The 22,125-nt window shown below is 41.8% G+C and overlaps 1 protein-coding gene across 1 annotated transcript; it reads right to left on the bottom strand.

The window, feature by feature from the left end:
• Positions 1–870: 870 nt before the first annotated feature.
• abcb7 (ATP-binding cassette, sub-family B (MDR/TAP), member 7) lies at positions 871–21,775 on the bottom strand. Its single transcript, XM_062393149.1, has 16 exons — positions 21,626–21,775; positions 19,128–19,211; positions 18,967–19,044; positions 17,626–17,745; positions 14,689–14,821; positions 12,683–12,951; positions 11,934–12,022; positions 10,653–10,740; positions 9,027–9,201; positions 8,594–8,751; positions 6,633–6,796; positions 6,339–6,468; positions 5,788–5,959; positions 4,454–4,557; positions 3,697–3,804; positions 871–2,323 (listed from the first exon to the last, which is right to left on the bottom strand). The coding sequence occupies exons 1-16, from the start codon at positions 21,773–21,775 to the stop codon at positions 2,105–2,107; spliced, it is 2,241 nt and encodes a 746-aa protein (XP_062249133.1). The 3' UTR covers positions 871–2,104.
• Positions 21,776–22,125: the final 350 nt, after the last annotated feature.

Below are 22,125 nucleotides of genomic sequence, written 5' to 3'. Positions count from 1 at the left end.
TTATTGACTAAGATATTTTCGCATTATGTCAGGTACAAACCAGGACAAAACATAGCTGATAACAAGGAATGAATGTACTGAGAACATTTTTCTAAATATGTACCAAAAAATTGTAACTTCAAATGAAATAAAAATATAAACTAAATAAGACATCAGACAGACATTGAAAAACACAGCTTATCTGACTTCATGGGGGCTTCATTAAAATATTTCTGTAACATTCTGAAAACAAATTAATTATTTATTGTTTTTAAGACACCGGAAGTTGAGCATCGAGGTCAATTTAATCAAAAAAAGGGGGAAACGTTTATCAAGTAAACACGTTGAAAACCCTTCAATGTTGTCACTGCTGACAATATTCAAACTCCCTTGACAGACACTGCACGATTACAAATAAAATAACAGACCCATCTGTGAATAAAAATTCAGCTTGTATCAGATAAAACATGTATTGCTTCCATTTAGAGTTTTCAGTCGCGTTTCTTTGTTAGTTTGCAGGATGGAGTACAACAGAACTTGGTGAAAGGATGGGGGTCAGAGAAGAACCCATTCAGTGTTGGTGCAGATCTATTTAGCCTGATCCCGCACTGTCGTTCTTTATACTAAGCAAAGCTGACTGGTAGTATAAGTATAAGCAAAGATAAATGTCATAGCTTTAAATAGCATAAATTTATATTTGCAGCTTGCACACCATTGTTCTGGGCCCTGAGATGGGTTCTGATCCTAATGTTAGGAACCACTGTTCTTATACAATTACAGGCATTAAACCCTTACTTGATAACAACTTTATGACATATTTCGTTTAATCACATGGATTTATCATATCATTAAAGCAACAAATCCTGATCAGAATGAAACCATGTGGAAAGCTTGTTTATTTAGCCAAATGCCAACATTTATTGATGTGTCTGCAGTGTACTCATAAAGGCAACAACACAAAGTCACAGGTTTTACATTGTGTGTATCGTACAAGTCCCAAATTAAAAGTTTTCAGATGATAGATACAACACCGTAGCAAGGTTCCTAACAAAATGTGCACATCCCTCAGAAAATGAGGACAAATGTGTATTTCAGTGTTTAAATATTAACATTTACATTTCACCTCCAAGAGGAGGTCTTTGTATTCCGACGAAACAATCCAAAACGCTGTCACGGTTAAACATAACTTTTCTTTAGAGGCGGCCCGTCTGCCAGGGCTAAATGATATGACTGCGGAATGTTCCCAGAGGAGGCTTTCAAGTCGTTGCCTCTTAATGTGGCTGCAGGGTGGTGAAATCCATTCATGATTTATTAGAGGTTCCACTTGTTATTCTCAGAGTGGTATATTTACATGAATGTGACTGTGACATATTGCTAATTCACTGGGGAGCTGTTTTGCATGTTCGCACGTCCAAACATCCATATTATAATGCGATTGGTCTGGAAGACTTGATTATCTGCCAAAGTTGGTATTTTTAGAACAATATCATGGGCCATGTGCATTATGACTAAACGGCGCTGAGGGATCAGCTTTCTGAAAGGGTGTTTTTCAAACAACCTTTGTTGATCTGCATTCTAACCAGGTGGCAGAGCCCATTTCTATATGTACACATCATTAATATAAAAAGCAAACTATAGGTTCAGTTTATTTGAAAATAATTTAGAAATGCAATTAATACAAATCAAGGCATATGTACATCATTACATGTGCTATCATCCGTTTCCAGTGCGATGGAAGATGTCAATAAACCTGATGTCAAAAATGAGGAGGAAAGGGGGGGGGGGAACCATGTTGACTAACAGATGTCTTACACACACGTATGTGATATACAAGGTCTCTTATGCTTGGCTCAGCTCAGGCAACTGGCATAAAAGCTTGTTCTCTGGACACCAGCCAGTGCTAAACACCATTGCTCCCTGTTCTGCTCCTCCTCCTTCACTTTGGCGAGCAGTGGCCTTTACTCACATGAGGAGGGGGAGGTATAGTCACATGGGTGGAGGCTTGGCTGGAGTTGGGAGTGGGTAGTGGGGACGTAGCCCCCCCCCTGCCTAATACTGCACAGACCAGGGATTCCAGCATAGGCCATCTGTGAGGGACGAAGAGACGTGGAGGTGGCAGCTTCTCTCAACAGGAGCAGTTCCCACAGCCCTTCACACCGTTGAGGATCTCCTCCTGCAATTTTTTCCTCTCCTCTTCCTTCTGGGACAGGCGCTCAGCCTTCGGCTTGAGCGAGTCCTTGCTATCGTTCAGGATTCTGCTGTTCTGGGTGTTCCACAGGTCTGCGTACAAGCTGCCGGGGGTGCTGAGGAGGGAGAGGTGGTCGCCACGCTCTGCCACTTTACCCTGGCAGAGAAAAGGAGGAGAGTGAAGAGAATCACGGAAAAATAGAGACATAAATTAGCTGAACATGAGAAGTGAAAATGAAGGGGCACCACACACTACGTCCTATAGTTAGCATATCTTTCTGATCACACAACACTGACCACATTCTCAGCGGAGAGTTGCCCCCCCACCTAGAATCCCTGCCGCCTCCCCAACAACTGTTGCATTTCTCTCGCAAAAACACGGCCTCGCAGACACACGCGTGCATCTACACGCAACAAACACACATCCCTCCCACACAGTCAAACACAAATGAAGGCACCCTCTTCCCCCACCTCCCATGAGCATGCAGAGGTGTTGGCATCATCTTTAGTGCACCCAAGACAGGCACGTGACTGCTTCTGCTAGTTATTTTAATGAGCACCCCAGGCAGTCCTCTGCTGGTGACACCAGCAAACGGCATGGCGACATCACACGCAAACATGCCTCCTCACCGCGACCCTCTGATCCCCGCCATCTGACTCTGGAAACATGGAACCACACATGCTCACTCGCCCCGGTTAAAAAGAAAGCTCTCTTCATTTTATCCTCTTTGACTCCGGCACTGGTGGAAACTGTCACTTCACCGCTGTGGAATTTTTATATTAACTCCTGACTTCTAGATGATAACTGACTTTACTCCATCTCTTTGTGTGATAAAACATGTCAAAGCTCAACCGTTAACATGCTGCAGCACTTTTCCTTCACTTGGGGATTTGTCTGATACACCACAGAGATTCACATAAAAAAAAAAATCCCATCTTTGTCTCCATGGCACCTCGAGCCTGACTTTCACACGTGGGTCTAAAAACTGTGTAGACGAAGCGTTGCAATGACAATCTCCGATGAAAGACATGTTTAGCCATGGATAATGCCTCATCAGCGTCTGGGAAGCTGGCCCATACATTATTAGTCACCGAGAAAAACAAGACGCGCCATCTGACCAAAACAGCCAGTTGAGTCTGACTGCTTTAATGAGCCCTTATGGAGAAAATAATACATTCACTTCAACTAACAGCACCCTGTTGTTGTTAAAGTTAATGAGAAAAGCTAAACAAAGCATGTTTTCATCACGTACAGTGAAGAAAGGTTACTGAAAATAAATGAGTTGCAAAAGCGGAGGCTACTTGTTGCTGGCAGACCCGGTGCGCTGAGGGTCATGCAGACTGCGGTCCATCATCTCTTCCTTCAATGCACAATCCTCTAATTGGACTTGCAATTAACACTGAGCAGGTTTTACTTGGAAACTCTGAACCTTCCTTTAATTTGCTTTTATAAGATTGACATGAGAACTGGAAATGTTAATCAGGGAAAGGTTCAAGATCAAGTAAAAAAATAAACGGATGAGTTCTTACCTCGTTGAGTACTATTATCTCATCCGCGTCTACAATTGTGGAGAGCCTGTGGGCGATGAACACTGATGTCCTGTCCTTTATCATCACCTTCATTGAATTCAGGATGTTCTGCAAGACATAAGACAAATATAATAATCACTTGGTTAACCAGAGTATCCCCTAATCCAAAGGAAAATAGTTCCCCAGGTTTGCAATAACGCTGGTCGGCGAAAATAATAAGAAAGAAAAGTGCATGAATGACAGGATATATATGAAATGTTCTCCCAAACTTTGATTTGAAGAAGCGGCTAAGTCAACACTATGTTGCTCGGCAACATCCACCTTCATATGTTTTTCTACCCAGTGTTTACATATGATGATTTATTCGTGATGGGAAAATCTCAATTAACAGCCACGTCTACTGCCCCGCTCTTTTTCTTGAAGTTCAGTGAGGACACACTGAACTTTCTTATTAAATGTAACATTTACAAAGACTGTGGAGTTTAAGCTGTGCTGGATGAGAAAGTACGTGTGTCGAGTCCGGGGGGGGGGGGGGGGGGGGGGGGAATATGCCACAGCAGGTATGTGACGCTGGAGTGAGCTGACTTACTGTGTACCTTCAGCGGGTGAGTGAGCGGGTGTTTGTTCAGATAAAAGTGTATGCGGGGTCTGTTGAGGTGTCAAACTGTGAGTGCAGCAGAGAATGGGCATTTGATGGTAAGTCATGAACGCAGGCCTGCATCTGTCAGTGTATGTGTCCGTGCACTCTCAGGCCCACCTCTTCTGTGATAGAGTCGAGGGAGGACGTTGCTTCGTCATACAGGAGAATGGGTGGATTCTTTAGAACCGCGCGGGCGATGGCGACACGTTGCTTCTCCCCTCCTGAAATGGCGCGACAGACATCATCAATAAAAGCAAAGCAGGCTTAAGACAAGAGGTTTGAAATACGTGAATATACAGCAGGTCTCTGGCACCAGCACCTCAAACCTGCAGCCAATACTTCAACAACACGGACGCTACAGGCTTCAAAGTGGTAGAAGCCACTTTAATTTAACTGTGAAGGAAAATCAGCAGGATGCAAAAGGTTGACTCAGCCTTTATTGCACATAAGCTGTGTGTGGCCTCCTGAAAGTAAGGGGCATTCAGCGGATATGAATATCCACCCAGTGGATAACAGCAATGAAGGAAGTCAGGAGCCTAACATCCCAGACTGCCTGCCCCCCCCCCCCCCCCCCCCCCAAATCAAATCCCATGATAATGTGGATTCGTTCAAACTTAAATCTTCCATGACAGAGCCATACAACTATCCTGTTTATTATGCTAATGTTGCTCAAGGCAGACATCCCGTAAACTACTTTTCTCAATAAACAGTACGTCCTGTGCAGCGGGAAAAACTTCATTATGATGATTAGAAGATTAAGACGATTGAGCATTGTATCATTTCCACTAGTACCTATACAGAAATAACCAACTGTGTGAAATCTGCCTTCAGTTGTTTAAGAGAGCAAAACTGACAGCGTCAAATATAAAAAAATCTTACACTCAATACCCTAAATAATAACATGGTGATATTCCGTGTTGGAACACTTCTGCTGTCATATAATAATGAGCAGGCAACTAACACAAGTCATGAATGTGATTAAGTTTAACAGCTAAAGCATTATTAAAATTATAAAATGTATTATCATTCACAATAAAGCAACCCGGGACTAGAACTCATTAATCAGCAACTATTGAGATAAATCATTAAAGCAATAATATATAATTCACTGGTGTTGGATTTAAAACATGTTCAAATTGATTTGGAACTGGCTCTGACTGATTTCTGTCACTTTACAGAATCAATTAGTAATTAATCAATTGACAATATAACTAAATATTTCATGAATATAATATCAATAATCAAAATTGTAGAGAAATTGTCCAGAATATATATTTTGGAATAAAACTATAGTAGCCAGTTATTCAGATAACAGCTGTATTTTTCAGTTTGTTTGTTGTTGTTTTTTCCAGCTTAGTGAACCATCCAGGAAATGCACAAAACACACAGCTCTTTCAACTGCTGGTGCTCAGAGACCATATTTTAACAGTAGTCACAATGGTGCAGCAAACCTGACAGCTTGAGGCCCCGCTCCCCGACCTGGGTGTTATAGCCATGGGGCATGCGGAGGATAGCGTCGTGGATGCCTGCTAGACGTGCCACTTGGTAAACGTCCTCTGCTGTCGCGTTGATGTTCCCGTACTGCAGGTTGTAGAAGATGGTGTTGTGGAACAGAACGGCATCCTGACGACAACGCAGTTAGAGGAAAAAAATTAGGCTTCAGAGAATGTTTTTATTGCAGCAGCAACCGAAACCGAGGACTGCGGTTACTAAGACCAGGGCAGGAGGGAGGAAGAGACAGAACGCAAATGACAAAAATACTGTTCATGGACCATCTGTTCCGATAAGCCTCTGAGCTCATTGCAGTTAAAACTTAATGGAATTCAGTTTATTTCTAATGCTGCTGTTAATGTTACATGTTCTACGCTGCCAATTTGTTTTATATAATTATCAATAATTACTCTCAAATGCACATTTCATTTGTGGTGAAGGCTGACAATCAATTTGATTATAATTCATTGTTATCAAATCAATTCTTTGATTGTGTTGGTGTGTCTCATACCTGAGGCACGACCCCCAAAGCCTTCCTCAGGCTGTCGAGGCTGACGTCTCGGATATTCTGTCCCGCTATGTAGATGTTCCCCCGCTGGGGCTCGAAGAAGCGGAACAACAGGCGCACAATGGTGCTCTTCCTGCAACCAGACGTGGAATCAATCGTCAGCACCAATCTGTCTGTGAGCTGTACCCCCACAGTCTACTGATGATATCCGATGATACGACTGACTGCACATACAAATGAGATGACACACTGGCTAAAGGTTTAACAGTCTGTGTATTTCTGTGAAAGCACACCCACCCAGACCCGCTGCCACCAACGATGGCCACCTTCTTCCCAGCAGGAACGTCAAAGGACACTCCGGCCAACACTTTCTGACCCTCCAGGTATTCAAAATATACGTCCTCAAATCGGATGGTGGCCTCCTGCGGTGTGATGGCTATAACCGGAGCGAGATCCTTCTCCTGGAGCAAACCATCAGAGGGTTAAGACAGATGAAACAGAAACAGAGGAGATTGATACAGAACAGCCACTGGCAGAGAAGCGCAGCATGATGCAACGTTACTCCAACACCTTGAAAAAAGGAATAATAGTGGAGCACACAGCCTACACAGGCTGCTTAAAGCAGAGGCATTCACATCAGATTCAAGAGGTCGTTTCAAAAGACCATCTGAACCTTCACACCCTAAGCTTCACAGCGACGGATCAATAGGCGTGAAAACTTTGGGAACATACTGAGCTGAGCTACAGTGCTGAGATGTAATCAAGGTCAGCAGTGAATAAAACACGGCCTCACCCAGAGAGTAAAAGCCTGCTATGCTCTGATTCTATTCTACCTAACAGCAACATAATCCCCTCATCATCCACCTCAGCCAATTAATACAAATAACTCACTGTCGATTTTGTATAAACGGATGTAAAAAGCCGAAATAAAATTATCTGGCATCTACATAATAGGCACTTGTGCTATACAAAAATAACCGAAGCATTCAGACAGTAATGGCGAGCTGGGCAGTGCCATTCTACAGGGAATCACAATGGAGAGGAGAATTACTGATGAAAAATAAAATGCTTGAGAATAACTGGACAGACTTGTTTCCACCAGAGACGGTAACAACATTTACATTGTTAACCAGCAGGTCCACATGGGTGTGGGTTATTCTGAGACAAGATGGGTTGTTGTGTTTGAAAAACAAAACAATTTTTTTTTTTAATTAAATGATGAATTAAATAAGGTCTCACAATAACAACTGATGCGTTCAACGAGGGTTGAACGTTTAGGCAAATTTTCAGTCTAGAAAGAGGAGCTAGTTTTACATGTTTGAATATAACTTTGTATTTTCTAGGTTACTTTAAAGACAGGCGGGTTAAACCAACAGGGAGATGTAATTGGGGGTCTGCTCATTTACTCGACAAGTCATTCATATTATATTCATATTACTAAATTGTTTTAATAATAATTTACTCCTGGATATTGGGAGCAAGTGTGGACACGAGTTCGACCTTTATATACAATATCTGATCATATATGACCGCAAAGTCACTATTTAGGCGTCCTGGACTGTTGAGCGTATTTAGAAAATAATTTGATATTACCTTGGGCTCAGTTAAATCACAATAAGTATTTCATAGACAAAGTGATTAATTGATTAAAATATGGAAATAACAGATTAGTCGATACTTAAAAAAATACACAACTAAAACAACCTTATGTACAGTTATTTGTAAAACGTCACTGTGATTGATAACTAACACAAAGAAACAGCTACACTCTAAGAAACCATTAAAAAGAAATAGTGCACCAATTGAGATTTCTACTGATTAAGTAAATACTCAGAATAAATCACCAAAACTGTTCTGCAAAGCTCTTCTGCAATTTGTTATATCCAGAATATCTTAATTATATCTCTAATGCAGCAAGTACACTACACGTGGCAATCAATCAGGAAGCACCTGAGTCACATCAAGCACATAATTACTAGGTTTGACTACAACCTATCATTTTGTAAAGCACATGCAGATAAGTTATCCATGTCGTGCAGCTAGAAGTGGTAGCTAGAATACCTCAGTGGTGAGTTAAAACACTAACCGATGCAATTCCAGGCTTTATCAAATTTATATTGGACAAAATATTCACTGTGCAGTGTGTACAAGTTCTTCTTCCCTGGCCTATTTTGTTAGAGGAAGAAAAAAATGGACACAAAACATTTTGCAAATCACTGCCACGGTGTGGATCAGAGCATGTCTGGCCAAGACGGTACCTTGATCCTGGAGTCGATGCTGAGCAGAGTGAAAAGAGTGTTCATGTCTATCAGAGCCTGTCTGGTCTCTCTGTACACTGTGCCCAGGAAGTTGAGAGGGAGGGAGAGCTGGAAGAGCAGACCGTTCACCATCACCAGGTCTCCCACAGTCATCGTGCCTGCATGAAAGCGACAGAACAACTTACAGAGATGCATATAATCTAGCTCTGTTGTATCATGCATCTTTCACTGGGTATGATCTAAAAAAAAAAAAAAAATCTCAAACAAGTCCTACTTTCAACATATTGAAGGCGATAAGAAATGTTACAGGTAAATTCCAGTCAGGTGATGTTTAATACATGGATGGAATCAAATTTTTGTAATGGTTTACTTTGGTTTAATTTTGGTAATGTTGATGGAGCATTTTCCCAAAATAACCCCCAAACCCACTCACCTGCTGCGATGCTCTTGCTGGCCAGCAGCATGATGGTAGTGAGGCCGACACTGAAGATGGCATTCTGACCAAAGTTGAGCATGGCGAGCGTGGATGTGGTTTTTAAAGAGGATGACTCATAAACCTTCAGGAACGCATCGTATCTTTCAGCTTCGTACTTCTCATTGTTGAAGTACTGCAGCAGAGATGAGAAACATGGATGGAGGGAGGAGAGCGAGGAGAGCGGGGAGCACAGGGCACGCAGACCGCAGAAGGATTTACAAAAGGGAAGAAAGTGTAAGTTGAAAGAAAGAGAGGGAGAGATACAAAATATGGTTAAGGTTAAAGGTTAAGGAAGCATGGAGAGCAGTGTCAGGCAGATGGACACTTAAGTAGATCCTGCCTCAAGGCCGCATTTGTTCTCAGTGACCCCTCTGGGCATAGCCTGAGTCTCAGTTGGCCTCTAAAGCACTTTTTCATGTCTCTGTAGCTTCATCTTCTCCCCACTGATCTTAAAGGATGTGGAGGGCGATGGAACACAATCCAGAGCCTGCATTACTGAGCAGGCTGCAGCTCTGAAGCTTTGGCAGAGGATAGTGTTCGTGGCAAAATAGTTTATAAAAATATTAGGCAGATATAATAATAAGTAAAGCAAAAACAACACTAGAAAGTTAAATAATCACCGGATATGTATCAGCTCAGACAGACATTTACCCACCGAGCACAGATTGCTCTCTCAAGTGTCACGTCAAATACAAATTTTGATTAAGACATGTAGCTATCATTTAGAGAGAACGCTTAATGAATCAGCGACAAGCACATCTTTTAAATTCAGCCTATAAGAACCGCAGCATGATCATAACAACCACCCTCCTCAACTCTGCTGCCAATTACCTAATATCGCTGTTTGTTTAGTTTGCACCATTGTTTCTCTGCTCGTTAAGTGGGCGATTTGCTTCTCTAGCTAACGGCACTGGTGCTGTGCTGCTACCAGCTTGTCACTGATTTACATATATGGAAAAGCAGGGAACCAGAGCGAGAGACGGAGATGGGAAGAAAAGGAGCACATTGAGGACGAACCGAAGCAGTGCAAGGCACCGTGTTCAGGTTCTCTTCCAGCCCTTTGTGAAAGTGGAACGGATTTCTGAGTGGGCGGAGATCTAATTACATATGCACACTCACAGCTCAGAGTGATGCTAAATCCGGCCGCATTGACACAGATGACACAAAATAACACACAAAAAACGTTAAGAAAAACAGGACGCAAAATAACACAGCAAAGAAAACAACACAGATACCAAAATATATCCGGAATGGTAAACAAAGCAGCCGAAACTGGAAGCTGATTATGTGTTCATGTGTTTTGTCTCCAATAAGGGTTACCTCGAAAGAGACTTCGAAACAGCAGAAGGTTAAGATTTAGGATTTCCGTGCCTGTGTGAGAGCTTTTCTCTGATTAGTAATCATGGCAGTGAAATATTATTAACAGAGGCAAGAAAATAATTCTTTAAATCAATGTTTTTGGCTTAAGTGAACAGGAACAAATTCGAGCGACGAGGAGCTTAACAGAGACGGATTGAAAGGAGGGTGGTAGTGTGCGTGTGCGTGTGTGCCTGCGCGTTTACACGTGGGGAGGTTGGATCTTACCTTTACAGTCTCATAGTTAAGAAGGGAATCTATAGCTGTGTTGCCTGCTTCATTGTCCGCTTTGTTCATCTCTATCCGGAAGCGGGTCCTGCGTTCAGGAACACATGCAGACATCACTTGTCTTGTTCATGATAAACTCTCTGTACAATTGGCAGACTAGGGCAGTACAAAATGTGAATTCAGGAGAGATGTGGACAAAGGCACACTGCAAATGATTAATAACTGTCAAGATAATTGGTCTGTAGTTATAAAGCACTTTTCTAGTTTTGACGAACACTCAAAGCACTTTAAAGTACAGGTTTTTGCCATTCGCACACATTCATGGAGTTGATCTATGGTCAGCACATTTTCTATAAGGTGCAATTTGGGGTTCAGCATCTTGCCCAGGGCCACTTCAGCATGCATATGGGGAAGTGGTATCGAACTGCCAACCTTCTAGTCAGAGGATAGCTCAACCCCTTCAGCCAGATGTGAAGAAAAAAATTACTGTATGATCGACATAATAAAGGTCAATGTAGTTCTTCTGTTTTAAGAGAAAAAGAAAAAGGAAAACAAAGATTTGTTGACAGTTGATTTGTTACTCGGTGTCTGTTATTTCCTTCAATAACATGACTTCGAAGGCTCTCTTTCCCCTGATCAAGGCTATTATAGTTCAACCCAACATTACAAAACAACATAGTTGATCCATAGTGGTTTATCAAAACCAAGTGTGTCTCTGACGTCTATGAAGATGTAAAGAAGGGTTGAGAGCAGTTAACACCTTGTAGACAAAAATCTGAATTAAATTAACTCTGTAGCTGACAAACAGAAGTCTAGAGAGAATTTATCTGAGTAAGTAAATGAAGAAGAGCTGCATTGAGCTTCATTAATTAATACCCTGTTTGTTTCGCTTAAACCCGTGATCCTTGTTTGTTTCTACACTCAACCACCTTGTCCATCTATTTACCACCCTGGTGCTGTTTTTTGAGAGTTCAGTCAGGACCTGCTTGCAGATTTCTCAGCAGCATAATAGGAGCTTGATTTTTAAGTTCAATTTCATGGTTAGACATTTCAGAGCCTGTCAATTAGTTCAGGCACTTGACAGGCACTGCAACCTTGCAAATGTCCTCCAGAACTGAGTCAGCTAAAATGTAGACACAACCCTTGAGGAGGTTTTCTCCAACACCATATGCCCTCTGGAGATTTAAGAACATTAACGAAGTATATAAGGAGCTGAACTTCACTTTGGAACATAACAAACAAGACAATCAATAGAAAAAGTACAAACATCCTCGTTGTTACCTCCACTGAGTGACGAGAATGGTGAACAGGGTGTATGATGATAAGGTACCCAAGGCCACTGCTGCAAACTGCCCACCGCACTTGTAATACTACAGAAGAGAAAAGCACAGTTCAGACAAACCATATTTTACAAGCTGTGACTCAACAGCTTCGTGAAATAACCATCGGACCATCAGGCTCCACTGCTGGCGTCACAAGGTGTTCTGAGAGCTCAGTGTTTTTGATCATTCCACTATGAAATTGAGTGTTACAAATGGACGGGAAACTACTAGAAGTAATCATGATAAGCTATTTGGGCAATGGAGTCTGGCGTCATTACAGGCAAGCTGACATTATAGTCCAGAGTGGAATAATAGCAGGAAGCTATAGAAGAGCCAGTGCTGGCCAAGGAGGGGGCATCTGTTTAGGGCATACTCTGCAGGAGGACATTAAGCTGCTACAAAAGCTTTGGGATTCTTCACTGGCACTAATGGGCTCCGTATTGCCACCCAAAGTTCATGGGGATTCATATTCCATTTAGAATGCAAATGAGACGATATTCCCACAATTAATTTCCGGACAATCTCCTTTGAGGAGTGTTAAGGTGATGGACGGTCCTTTACTAACATTAACAACTGAATCAGTAACAGCTAAATGAAATAAGAGCCATGAGATTTGTAAGCAGTGTTTCTGGTAGTATCCAACAATAAGTTAATTGCCAGAGTAAATGACTACCAACATCTGTCGGTTAATTTCACTCAACAACTCACCAAAATGGCACTGACGAGGCCCATCTCGAAGACCGTGGGTCCTAGGTTGAAGACGATCGCACTGAGAATGAAGGAGATGCCTCGTGTGCCACGGTCGATGGCCTTGGACAGCGCTCCTGTCTGGCGGCTGAGATGAAAACTCAGATCCAGATTGTGCAAGTGGAGGAAGACGTTCTTGGCGATGCGTCGGATGGAGCTCTGGGCCACCTTGCCGAACACAACGTTCCTCAGCTCGTTGAAGAGGGCCGCACAAGCCCGTGACACGCCATCTGGGATAGCAGAGGAGACCGAGAGTTTAGCACAACAGCTGTGAAAAGCAGCGCTGCTGGGTGCTATCTGGTGAAAATGTATCCCCCGTCCCAAACAGACATGACTGTTATGGAGAAGCAAAATAAGAATCTGACCCAAATCTTCGCTGTCCTATAAGATGTAACAGAATATTAAGATTGTTAAGACAGGAACAGGCTGAGGTATGTCGCATGCTCTACAGTGAGGGCATGTGTGAGGTGGCGGGTCCAGTTTTTCCACTTCATCTCAGCAAGCCCTGCAGTGCAGCAACAGCAGTCTCTCCAAGCCTCTGTAATTACAGAGCAGGATGCTGTCTAAAGCCTTGCTACTGTGGCAGACCAACACAATGAGGCAAGGAAATCTATGTACATGTAGTGTTGCTGAGTGTGCGTGTGGCGGAGAGCAAGCAACATCTTGTAGCAGAGTACTACAAGAGGGGGAGGAGGAGTTCTTAAGAGTGTCATGAAAGGATGTGACAATGAGTTGTCAATGAATGGGCTTGATTTCACCACTGTCTGCAGCAACACTTTCTCTGGCTGATTCACACTGATGAGGGTGGATGCACTCAACACAGTCTTCCTATACAATATTATTATTATAAAATTTTAGTTTTGAAAAATAATCGACATTGTAGTTAAAATTCACTGAAATCAACTTAATCAAATCCAAGAAATTAGTCCCATTTGATTCCTTTCATTTCTCAAACTGTTACAAAAGCAGATTGTGAGCGTGGCTGTCAGAAATTTATTTAAGTCTGTGTTTAAATGACACATGGCCTTTCTGTGTGGATTTCAGCGAGCTGTATCAATACTTTACTTTTCCGCTGAGACCAGGACTTAGGTTAATAATTGCTCTGTCTGCCGGTCCTCACAGGGCTGTAATGTGGCGTTAAATAGGAATGCTCGTCTAATGAACAATGTGTCCACATCTGACAAGGTAGGTAGAGAACTACATAACCTTTTTAGCCGAATTACCCTGGACACCACTGGCTCAAAGTACCAAGCCACGAGTGTCGCAGCGAAGGAACAAAAAAATCGCTTTCTTTCTTTAAAAGCATATTCTTCATTCTTTCTCGTCTTCCTTATTTGTCCTGTCTGGAGTCCTGTTCATGTGCTCCAGTTATTCAACACACAGCATTAGTGTGCAAGACCTAAATGGGCTCATTAAAATAGGGGCTAGAGGGCGAAGTGTACATTGCATCCATGCTGATCTCACTCAAGGCCGGAGTGACTTGCAGAGGGTGTTAGGTTCACAATACCATTTTTCATTTTAGCTTTTCATCAGCTACTCAGAGTAAAAAAAACAAAAATCCTCAAATCATTCAAATTCACACTCTCACATCTCCGTCCTCCTGAAAGGGAGTCTCTCTTAAGGGAAGAAGTGAAAGAAATATCCCTGGCCTCTTTGCCACTTACAAAAGGTTATTAGTAATTTCTTCCCCACTGCTTTGAAAATGTATCCAGCTCTGCTTGCCTCAGGAGCACACAGGTATCGTACTGAAAAGTCATCAGCATTCAAGGGAGCACTGTAAGGATTAATAGAAGTGAACTCAGACAGAGCAGAGCACATAATGTAAATAGTGTGAGGGGGAGGCAGAGATTGCGGTGAGGCATTGATATGAATGTGTTGGGAAAGGTCGTCCTGTAGATAACAGGCCGTCCCACTGTCCCCTCCGATGAGCGCGGCACCTGCCAGTGCAATACAAGTCTGGGACTCACAGCCAATCAGCACGGCCGTTGCCATGGTAGCCACTGTGCTTGGCGCGTCATTCAGGTTCAGCATGTGTCCCGACATCTGGTTAAGCTCGTCCACTGCATACTTAAACATGAAGGGCACCGTCACATTGGTCATCTGGGGAGGCAGAGAGGGAAGGAGGACACATTCAGATAAGAGGACGAGAGAAAAACAAAAAAAAAAGAGAGGGAGCATAGTTTCAAATAGCTCATTAGATCGACATATGCTCAATATATTCCAGAGCCATTCTTTGCTATTAGTCCGCTGTACATTATCTATGTATGTGCACCCCACGTGCTTCACATACATGGATATCCTTGAATGCACCTGAAAAGGTTATGTAGGATTCACTGCCTAAATGTATGGTATGCTGTGCGAGTGCTGATTCTTCCTGACTGGCTCTGCTGGTGCTTCCTGCTAATGGAATTGAAATGGTTATTAGGGCTAATTAAAAGCACAGGGACAGCTGTGTGACTCAGGATAGGCGGTCTGCAGTGCATTAGGGCAGCCGGAGAACACAGCAGCACACCAAAGCATTTTCATCTGAAACCCATTTCATTTGAACCTCTCAACCCCGAACACACGGGAGAGCTTCCTTTTTTTTTTTCGAACTTTTCTTTTTGTTCCATTATCCCTGTTAAATTCTGCAGGATATAATTCAGACAAAGCAGTTAAAATAATCAGATAAAAACAATTGTTCAAGAAAAGCATGTTGACTGTTGTAGGACTGTATAAAAAGGCACCAAATAATGCACCATTTGTACTGCAAAGGCTACATCTCCAGGGATCTTGCTTTATACACATGGGTATTATACAATGGACAAACAATTGGAGCCCTTCAAGAGGAAAAAAAAATCCTGCCACTTTGCTACCAAGACAACAGAACATACCACTATCGCACGGTAAGGTTGGATGTGCCCTATTTTAATCCTAATCATTTTCGACACAGCAGAGTAAATGGACACCGTGTCAATCTGTACCTGGAGATATGTCATCTCATTGGAGAGATATTGTGTCATGTAATGGAGAAGAGGCTCCAGGCTGTCATGAATAAGCTTCATCCTATAGCATGACACACAGACAGAGGGGGCAACAGTTTGAGGCCAACAATAACATTATCAGTTATTTGGAATGAAAATGTCACTGATAATGGGGAGTGCGGAGGGGTGATGCGCTGTAACCACATAATTATTTAGCTGATTTAAAAATTGCCTCTGCACTGCTGGTGGCTTCGTCTCAAACAGGCAAACTGGAGAAATCGAGTCTTACCCCAGCCAAGCAGGAAAATAGTGGAAATAGATTGGATTGCACAAGTGTGCGCTCTCCTACTTAACATACACTAGAGGGAGCCGTGCTGAGGGCAGCAGGACATGCTTATTGAGCAGCTGAGAGTGTGTGATTGTTTTCCAGGGTGCAAATTAGAGACCATCAACAAAGGAAGAGGAGATACATCATGCACTGATGAATGCTGGCAGTTAATCATAAAAAAAAAAATACTATCTGTTTTTAATGCACAGTGTTTTTGACACAGTGTAATTATACTGAGCCCTCATGGTGCTTTAGAAAATGCAAGCCTATTTAACGTTGGTTTGGAGTTTACCACAAATAAAAATAATATTAATGTTACCTTGATCATAATGTATGCAGTACAACTAAATGAATCTTGGCCTGATTGCCTAACTAAGGCATTGTTGCCTTGATGTCATCAGAAGATCCTGACCTTGGCTTAGAAACAACCTCAACCAGGGGAGGAAGGATCCAAATGTATAAAGAGAAAGTACAGCTTCCTATTGGTGTGCATATTACAAACCAACCTTTGTCTTGTGCACCAGGCTCTGAGCATTAAAGTGTGACAATACTGTAAGAGAGTCGTGTAAGAGAATCACGTAAGTACATTAGCTTAAAAAAAGCCAAACTTCAAAGAAAGTGCAACTTAACTTAGACCATCTTCTTCCAAGGCGTAGTTGGAAGAGATTTTTTTTTCAAATTCAACACTGCACTTCCTTGCCTCTTTAACAATACAAATGCCACAGGGGGAAGTCGATAAGATGAACATTTCTCGAGACATGCAAGCTCCAGACAGAAAGAGATTTCAGGACTTATCGGACAAACTTAAAACCTCAGACTTCAATGTAGAACACCTACCCGATACAAAAAAAATACTAAAACTAAAAAGGGAAGGTGAGGGTTGTGAATTTCATCAGCAGCCACTTACACAATCTATTATTCTTATTATGCCTGTTGTGTGTTGTTTACCTGACTGCAAGACATCTTTACATGAACAAATTAATGAACACCTCCTCAATTATGCATCACATCACAAATCCTAGAGATAATAACTGCACTGTCTACCATAATTTCACACATTGTCCACATTTTTGTAACACTGTCAAAACCATTATTGTCACAAACACAGATGTGAGCAATACTGGCATTATGGGAGGTGGGGGTTGTGATTTCTTTTTTTGCTTACATTTTATACGTCATTTAGTTCAGTGCTATTATTGTGTTATGAGATACAGTATTTGCAGTATTCCTCTTGTGCTGTTTTACCATTTAAATATAACTTATTAACATAAGTTATATAAAAAAGTTAAAAATACTAATTTGAGTCCAACTTAAGCAACAAGTTTTTATTGAGTCTTTTTTTGGGTTTTACCAAGTTGCATCTGAAATGTGGGTCCTAATGTAATCAAAAATTAACTACAATTACTTATTATTTCAGTTTGAAGGTGTTGAAAAGGCTAAATATAAACCAAAGTCTTCCTCAGTGTTAAGTGGCCGGACTAAAAACTAAAATATCATACAATACAATTGCGGGGTATGGGTGAATAAAACTACTCAGCACTGATTTGACAGATGGACGGGAAATGTGAAACGGGAAAGTACATCTTTGATGATGCCGCTGACGATAACCCTACCTTGGTTCCAGCGAGCAGGGCCAGAGAAATGGCCACACGGGCCCGCAGGTCAGGTCTGTCCTTTGGCCACACATAAGTCAACATTGCCGACAGGATCTTGGTTGAATTCACCTCCTTCAGCTGTTGAGAAGAACAAAATACTATTATGTCCTCAGATCATTTTCCCAAAAGTTTGATCAACTCATCTGTCCTGTGAGACAGAGATCAGGAGGGTATTTACTCTAATGTTTACTTTCTAACCTTCCTGGTGTTCTCTCATTATCACAACTAACTTGCACTTTGTGTTCAGTGTGACAGTTGGGATGACCTAAACATGGCTCTCTGGGCAGACACCTGGTACATCAAATGTCAATGAGATTCCCTCGGGGGGATCCAGGAGAAGCTACGACAGCAGACTCCAGGTGGACATGGGTATCCAGCCTGACACTAAAAGCCTGGGAGACACCTAAGCTGTCATCTCAGCTGAGGTTGAAGCCCACTGGTGCCAAAATGGCTGTTTACCCAAACTCTAGCACACACCTGCCACTGGGACTCTGCACAGGCCAACGAATATGCAGCAATTACTCTAATCCAGGCAATATGGTGGCATCATGTTACAGCACTGCTATAAGGCAGCACCTCTTATCAAATAACTGTGAAACTGTGCCCAACACCTGCCTTTAGCCAAAGATAATCAAGCTTTGCATGTCACTGCAAAGAGAAGATAAACATTAACAGCTGAGTGAACCACTGAAGGTGTATGCACCATATGTGCTGAAGGCCAGTTAATAAATAATAATATGTCTAACTCAGTGATAGTTTATTAAAGGTCTGCTGCAGCTTTCGGAGAAAAACTTTTAACACTCTTAAGAATGTGAATAAGATTTTTTATTTGTTAATTTGTACTTATAGCTATAATGGTTGTTGGATATATTGATGGGCAAAAATAGCAAATGCCTTTTAAAATTAAAGTTGTGTAGACAGACTAATCTAATCAAAGAACATAATTGGACAATTAAGTGTAAATTCGAGATCTGAAACTTTGTCATTGACACATTATTAGGCATTTCAAGCCTACGTAATTCTTTCATGAGAGTATATAAATATATAATGTAAACAGCCATATATCAGCCTTAGATATCTCATATTTGAGTCGGCAAAAAAACACCTTGACTCCCTAAACCAAAGACGGAAAAAAAATGAAAATATTAGACAAGAGAACATACTCCACTGTCGTGTCCACTGCATTATTTTCAGTTCATCTGTGCTCTTAATTTAGTCTGCATATGCAGAAAAACTCCCCAAAACAATTGAAACAGGCATTTTCAATAACTTAATACTACAAGAGGATACTGTTCTCACCACATTTTTGGGATCAGCATTCAGCCTTCCCCCAGCACTTCCGTGCCAACATGTCCGTTTCTCAGTCACCTGCAAATGCTGTGCAAACAACATACATTGTTATTCTTGGTTTGATTTTAATAACAAACACTGATTCACAATCATTCCCCACATCTACTTACTTTTGCTGCCTCCAAAATCCGTCGACTGTTTTCGCTTCCGTTTGTGTTCCATGTCGCTGTTCGTAAGTGTGGGGGGGAACTCAGCTGAAACACATGAGATGGCTCATTTAGTTTAGTTTCCAATGCAATCAATTTTTACCTCCACCAGGAAAGTCATTTTTTGGCTCATGTCTGTGTCTTTGATTTCCACAAAACTTGGTGAATGAATGGGAGATGGGCTAAGAAAGAACCCATTTTGTGTTGCAGGGAGAATCAAGATTTACTTTTCTAAACATTGATAAACAAGGCGTTTTCTGACATTTTTAACAACTTGCAAGGGAACAATTCATGAATCTGCCATATTCTGGAGACCCATAGGTGTTTGTGCTATACGGTGTAGCTTGATTTAAACAGGGCCTTGGCAGAGGTCTGCACTCTACTGAGTATAATTCTAGTTATGGTTGTTTTAAAAATCACAAACACTAGAAACCCCATAAAAAAGTTCAGAACTAAAAAAATACTATACAAAAAGGTAAAATGCACAATAGAAACATAAAATGTGTCTTCTCTAAGAGTATTTAAAGACGTTATTACAGTTAAATATCAACAAAGTCAGAGTTCAAAGTTTGTAAAGGTTAGCGACGTACTGCACAAACAAGTTGGGTAACAGTAGTTTTTTTCAGAATATATGTCACCAACATAATTAACTTGAACCTGCACTGTACATGAAATCAGAGGAGGCAACACAGTGTCACAACATTTCACAGATTTCTAAAATAATGTCAAAGCTTGTGGTTGTTAACATATTTTGTGGAGCTCTGAATAATCCATTTCATCTCTGTCACTGTTTACGAAGGATAAAAACAACTACAAACTGCTGCTGCTTGATAGTACTAAAAACACTGTGTATGGTTAAAGATAAGCCTACAGAACCGCAACTTAACCTGCACAGCAGCTACATTGTAAGAGGGCAAAAGAACATTCCATGGGAACAGCCATTACTGAACATTTGTATCTCCTCAGAGACAGCATGTCAGCACAACCTGTCCTGTTGTTTATGATCACCTAGTGTATTTAAACAATGTGTTTGCAAAAAGTGAGATTAATTATGATTGTAATGACTTCATAATTCATAAACCACTCCATATGTTTAATTGTACGTGTGTTATCAAAATTGAGCTTACATCACAACAACTCAAACAGGACTCCAGGACTGCATCTAAAGAAAATTGTCAATATTATTTTTATTGGTTAGTCAGTACAGCTTTGGAGCATCACAATCTCAACTACACAATAATACTATTTAACATAAAAAGGCAAAACAGATGCACCCCAAAGGCTGGAAATACACAATTTCAATTGAAAAATTACTGAAGTTATGATTCGATTATCATAATAGTTGTAGATTAATTTTAGGTCGTTCGACTCAGTTGTTTATAACTTTAGTTAATGTAACTGTTTTCTAGATAAGACAGTTGCCAGTTTCCATGTACACCTCAGTTCACCTGGGCAATAAAATTACATCATTGATTATGGCAATATAATTTCAACAATTGCAATATAACCAATGTTCACTATATATTAATATATAGATATTGGGATTGTGTAAGCACAGTGAGGAGTTAGAAGATATAACTGATCTATCTCCAATTTGTAAAAGTTTGTTTCTGTTTTGCAAGTGTTTGTTGTTAGAACAACAAACTTCCCTCAGGAGCAAATATCTGTCTTTAGACATGAAGACGTGGAATTTATAATAATAATACGAAATGTTTTGTTTCATATAATTTGTGGCCATTTAGTCCAGCCCTAGTTCACCTGGCTAAAATTTTGCAATGACCTAACTCATACTAGTCCCACAGTCTTCATATTGAACATGCAGGTAAATCTGCTCCTTGTGGAAACAATTTCAACAAACACTGAACATTTAGCATTTGGGAGTTGGGCTACCTGGCAGAAAGCTATCACGTCTAGTTTAACTAAATGTTCCTAACGAACAGGAAATGAGTGTTTGTTGAACAGTCAATTCAGAACAGTGATCGCGCCACGTAAGTTACATCAGCAGTCACGTTGGCTCCTCGGTGTCAGTCACTTATCTAACATCACTGACCCCCTCAGTCCACACGTGACTGGGACCACTCACACGAACAGCACTCACACGAGCTCTGACATGAACAACAGTCACCTGACATGAGGTCCGATGTTAAGAACAGACCGTGACATCACGATTCGTTATGGCGTCGAACCACTGTATCGATCTATACCAGGACAACGCCGCCAGGTACCCTTATAGCTAGGTAACATGCTAGCTGGCAGCTAACTTCTCTGACATACCCTTACACTTCACTCCATCAGCCCCTTTTGCGAGCAGACGACTGACTGTGACAGAACCATGACACCTAACTTGTCTCAAAGTTAGTTTCCACCACTTTCCCATCTCTGCCCTTGCGTGGTGACTGTGTCGCCCCCCAAAACATCGTGTCCTCTCCGAGCAACCCGCCTCCCCGTGGCCCTCCACTCACCGCGGAGCCGCTGTGGTGCTTGGACTCGGTCCCCTTCCCGCTGCTGCTTTTATTCCAAACGTGGTACGAGCTCGTCTGTCGGAGGTAAAGCGCTAGTTTTCGTCTCTGAATGTGAAAGCAGCAATTCAGCGGTGCCAACATCGGCGCCATGTTGGACGAAGGAGGAAGGCGGTAAGTCAACACGCCGGCTACGTCACATCCGATCCGTCTCCTACGGGCTGTCACTTTCAAGGCTAGCAGGCTAAACACTACTCTACGTCGGCGGGGGGACAAACCGTGAGTTCGGTTTTAACACGACGTCGCTGGGCGGCTGGAGGTTAGTGAGTGTCTCCTAATGGCCAGGGTCGGTGTGTTGTAGCGTGAGCCGGATACAGGTCACTTTGAAACAACGGTCCCAGCTAAAGGCTGAACACGTTGTGTGGCCGCTCGTCTTTGTCACACAGCGCGTGAACCGTCAGCAAGTTGGTCGCTCGGTCAGGAAACGCTGTCTGGGCCCTTTC

The sequence above is a fragment of the Platichthys flesus genome, chromosome 8 (genome assembly GCF_949316205.1).
Source record: "Platichthys flesus chromosome 8, fPlaFle2.1, whole genome shotgun sequence".
Taxonomy (NCBI): Eukaryota; Metazoa; Chordata; class Actinopteri; order Pleuronectiformes; family Pleuronectidae; genus Platichthys; species Platichthys flesus.
The sequence above is the reverse complement of the archived record's forward strand: the minus strand, read 5'-3'. Positions and strand labels throughout refer to the sequence as shown.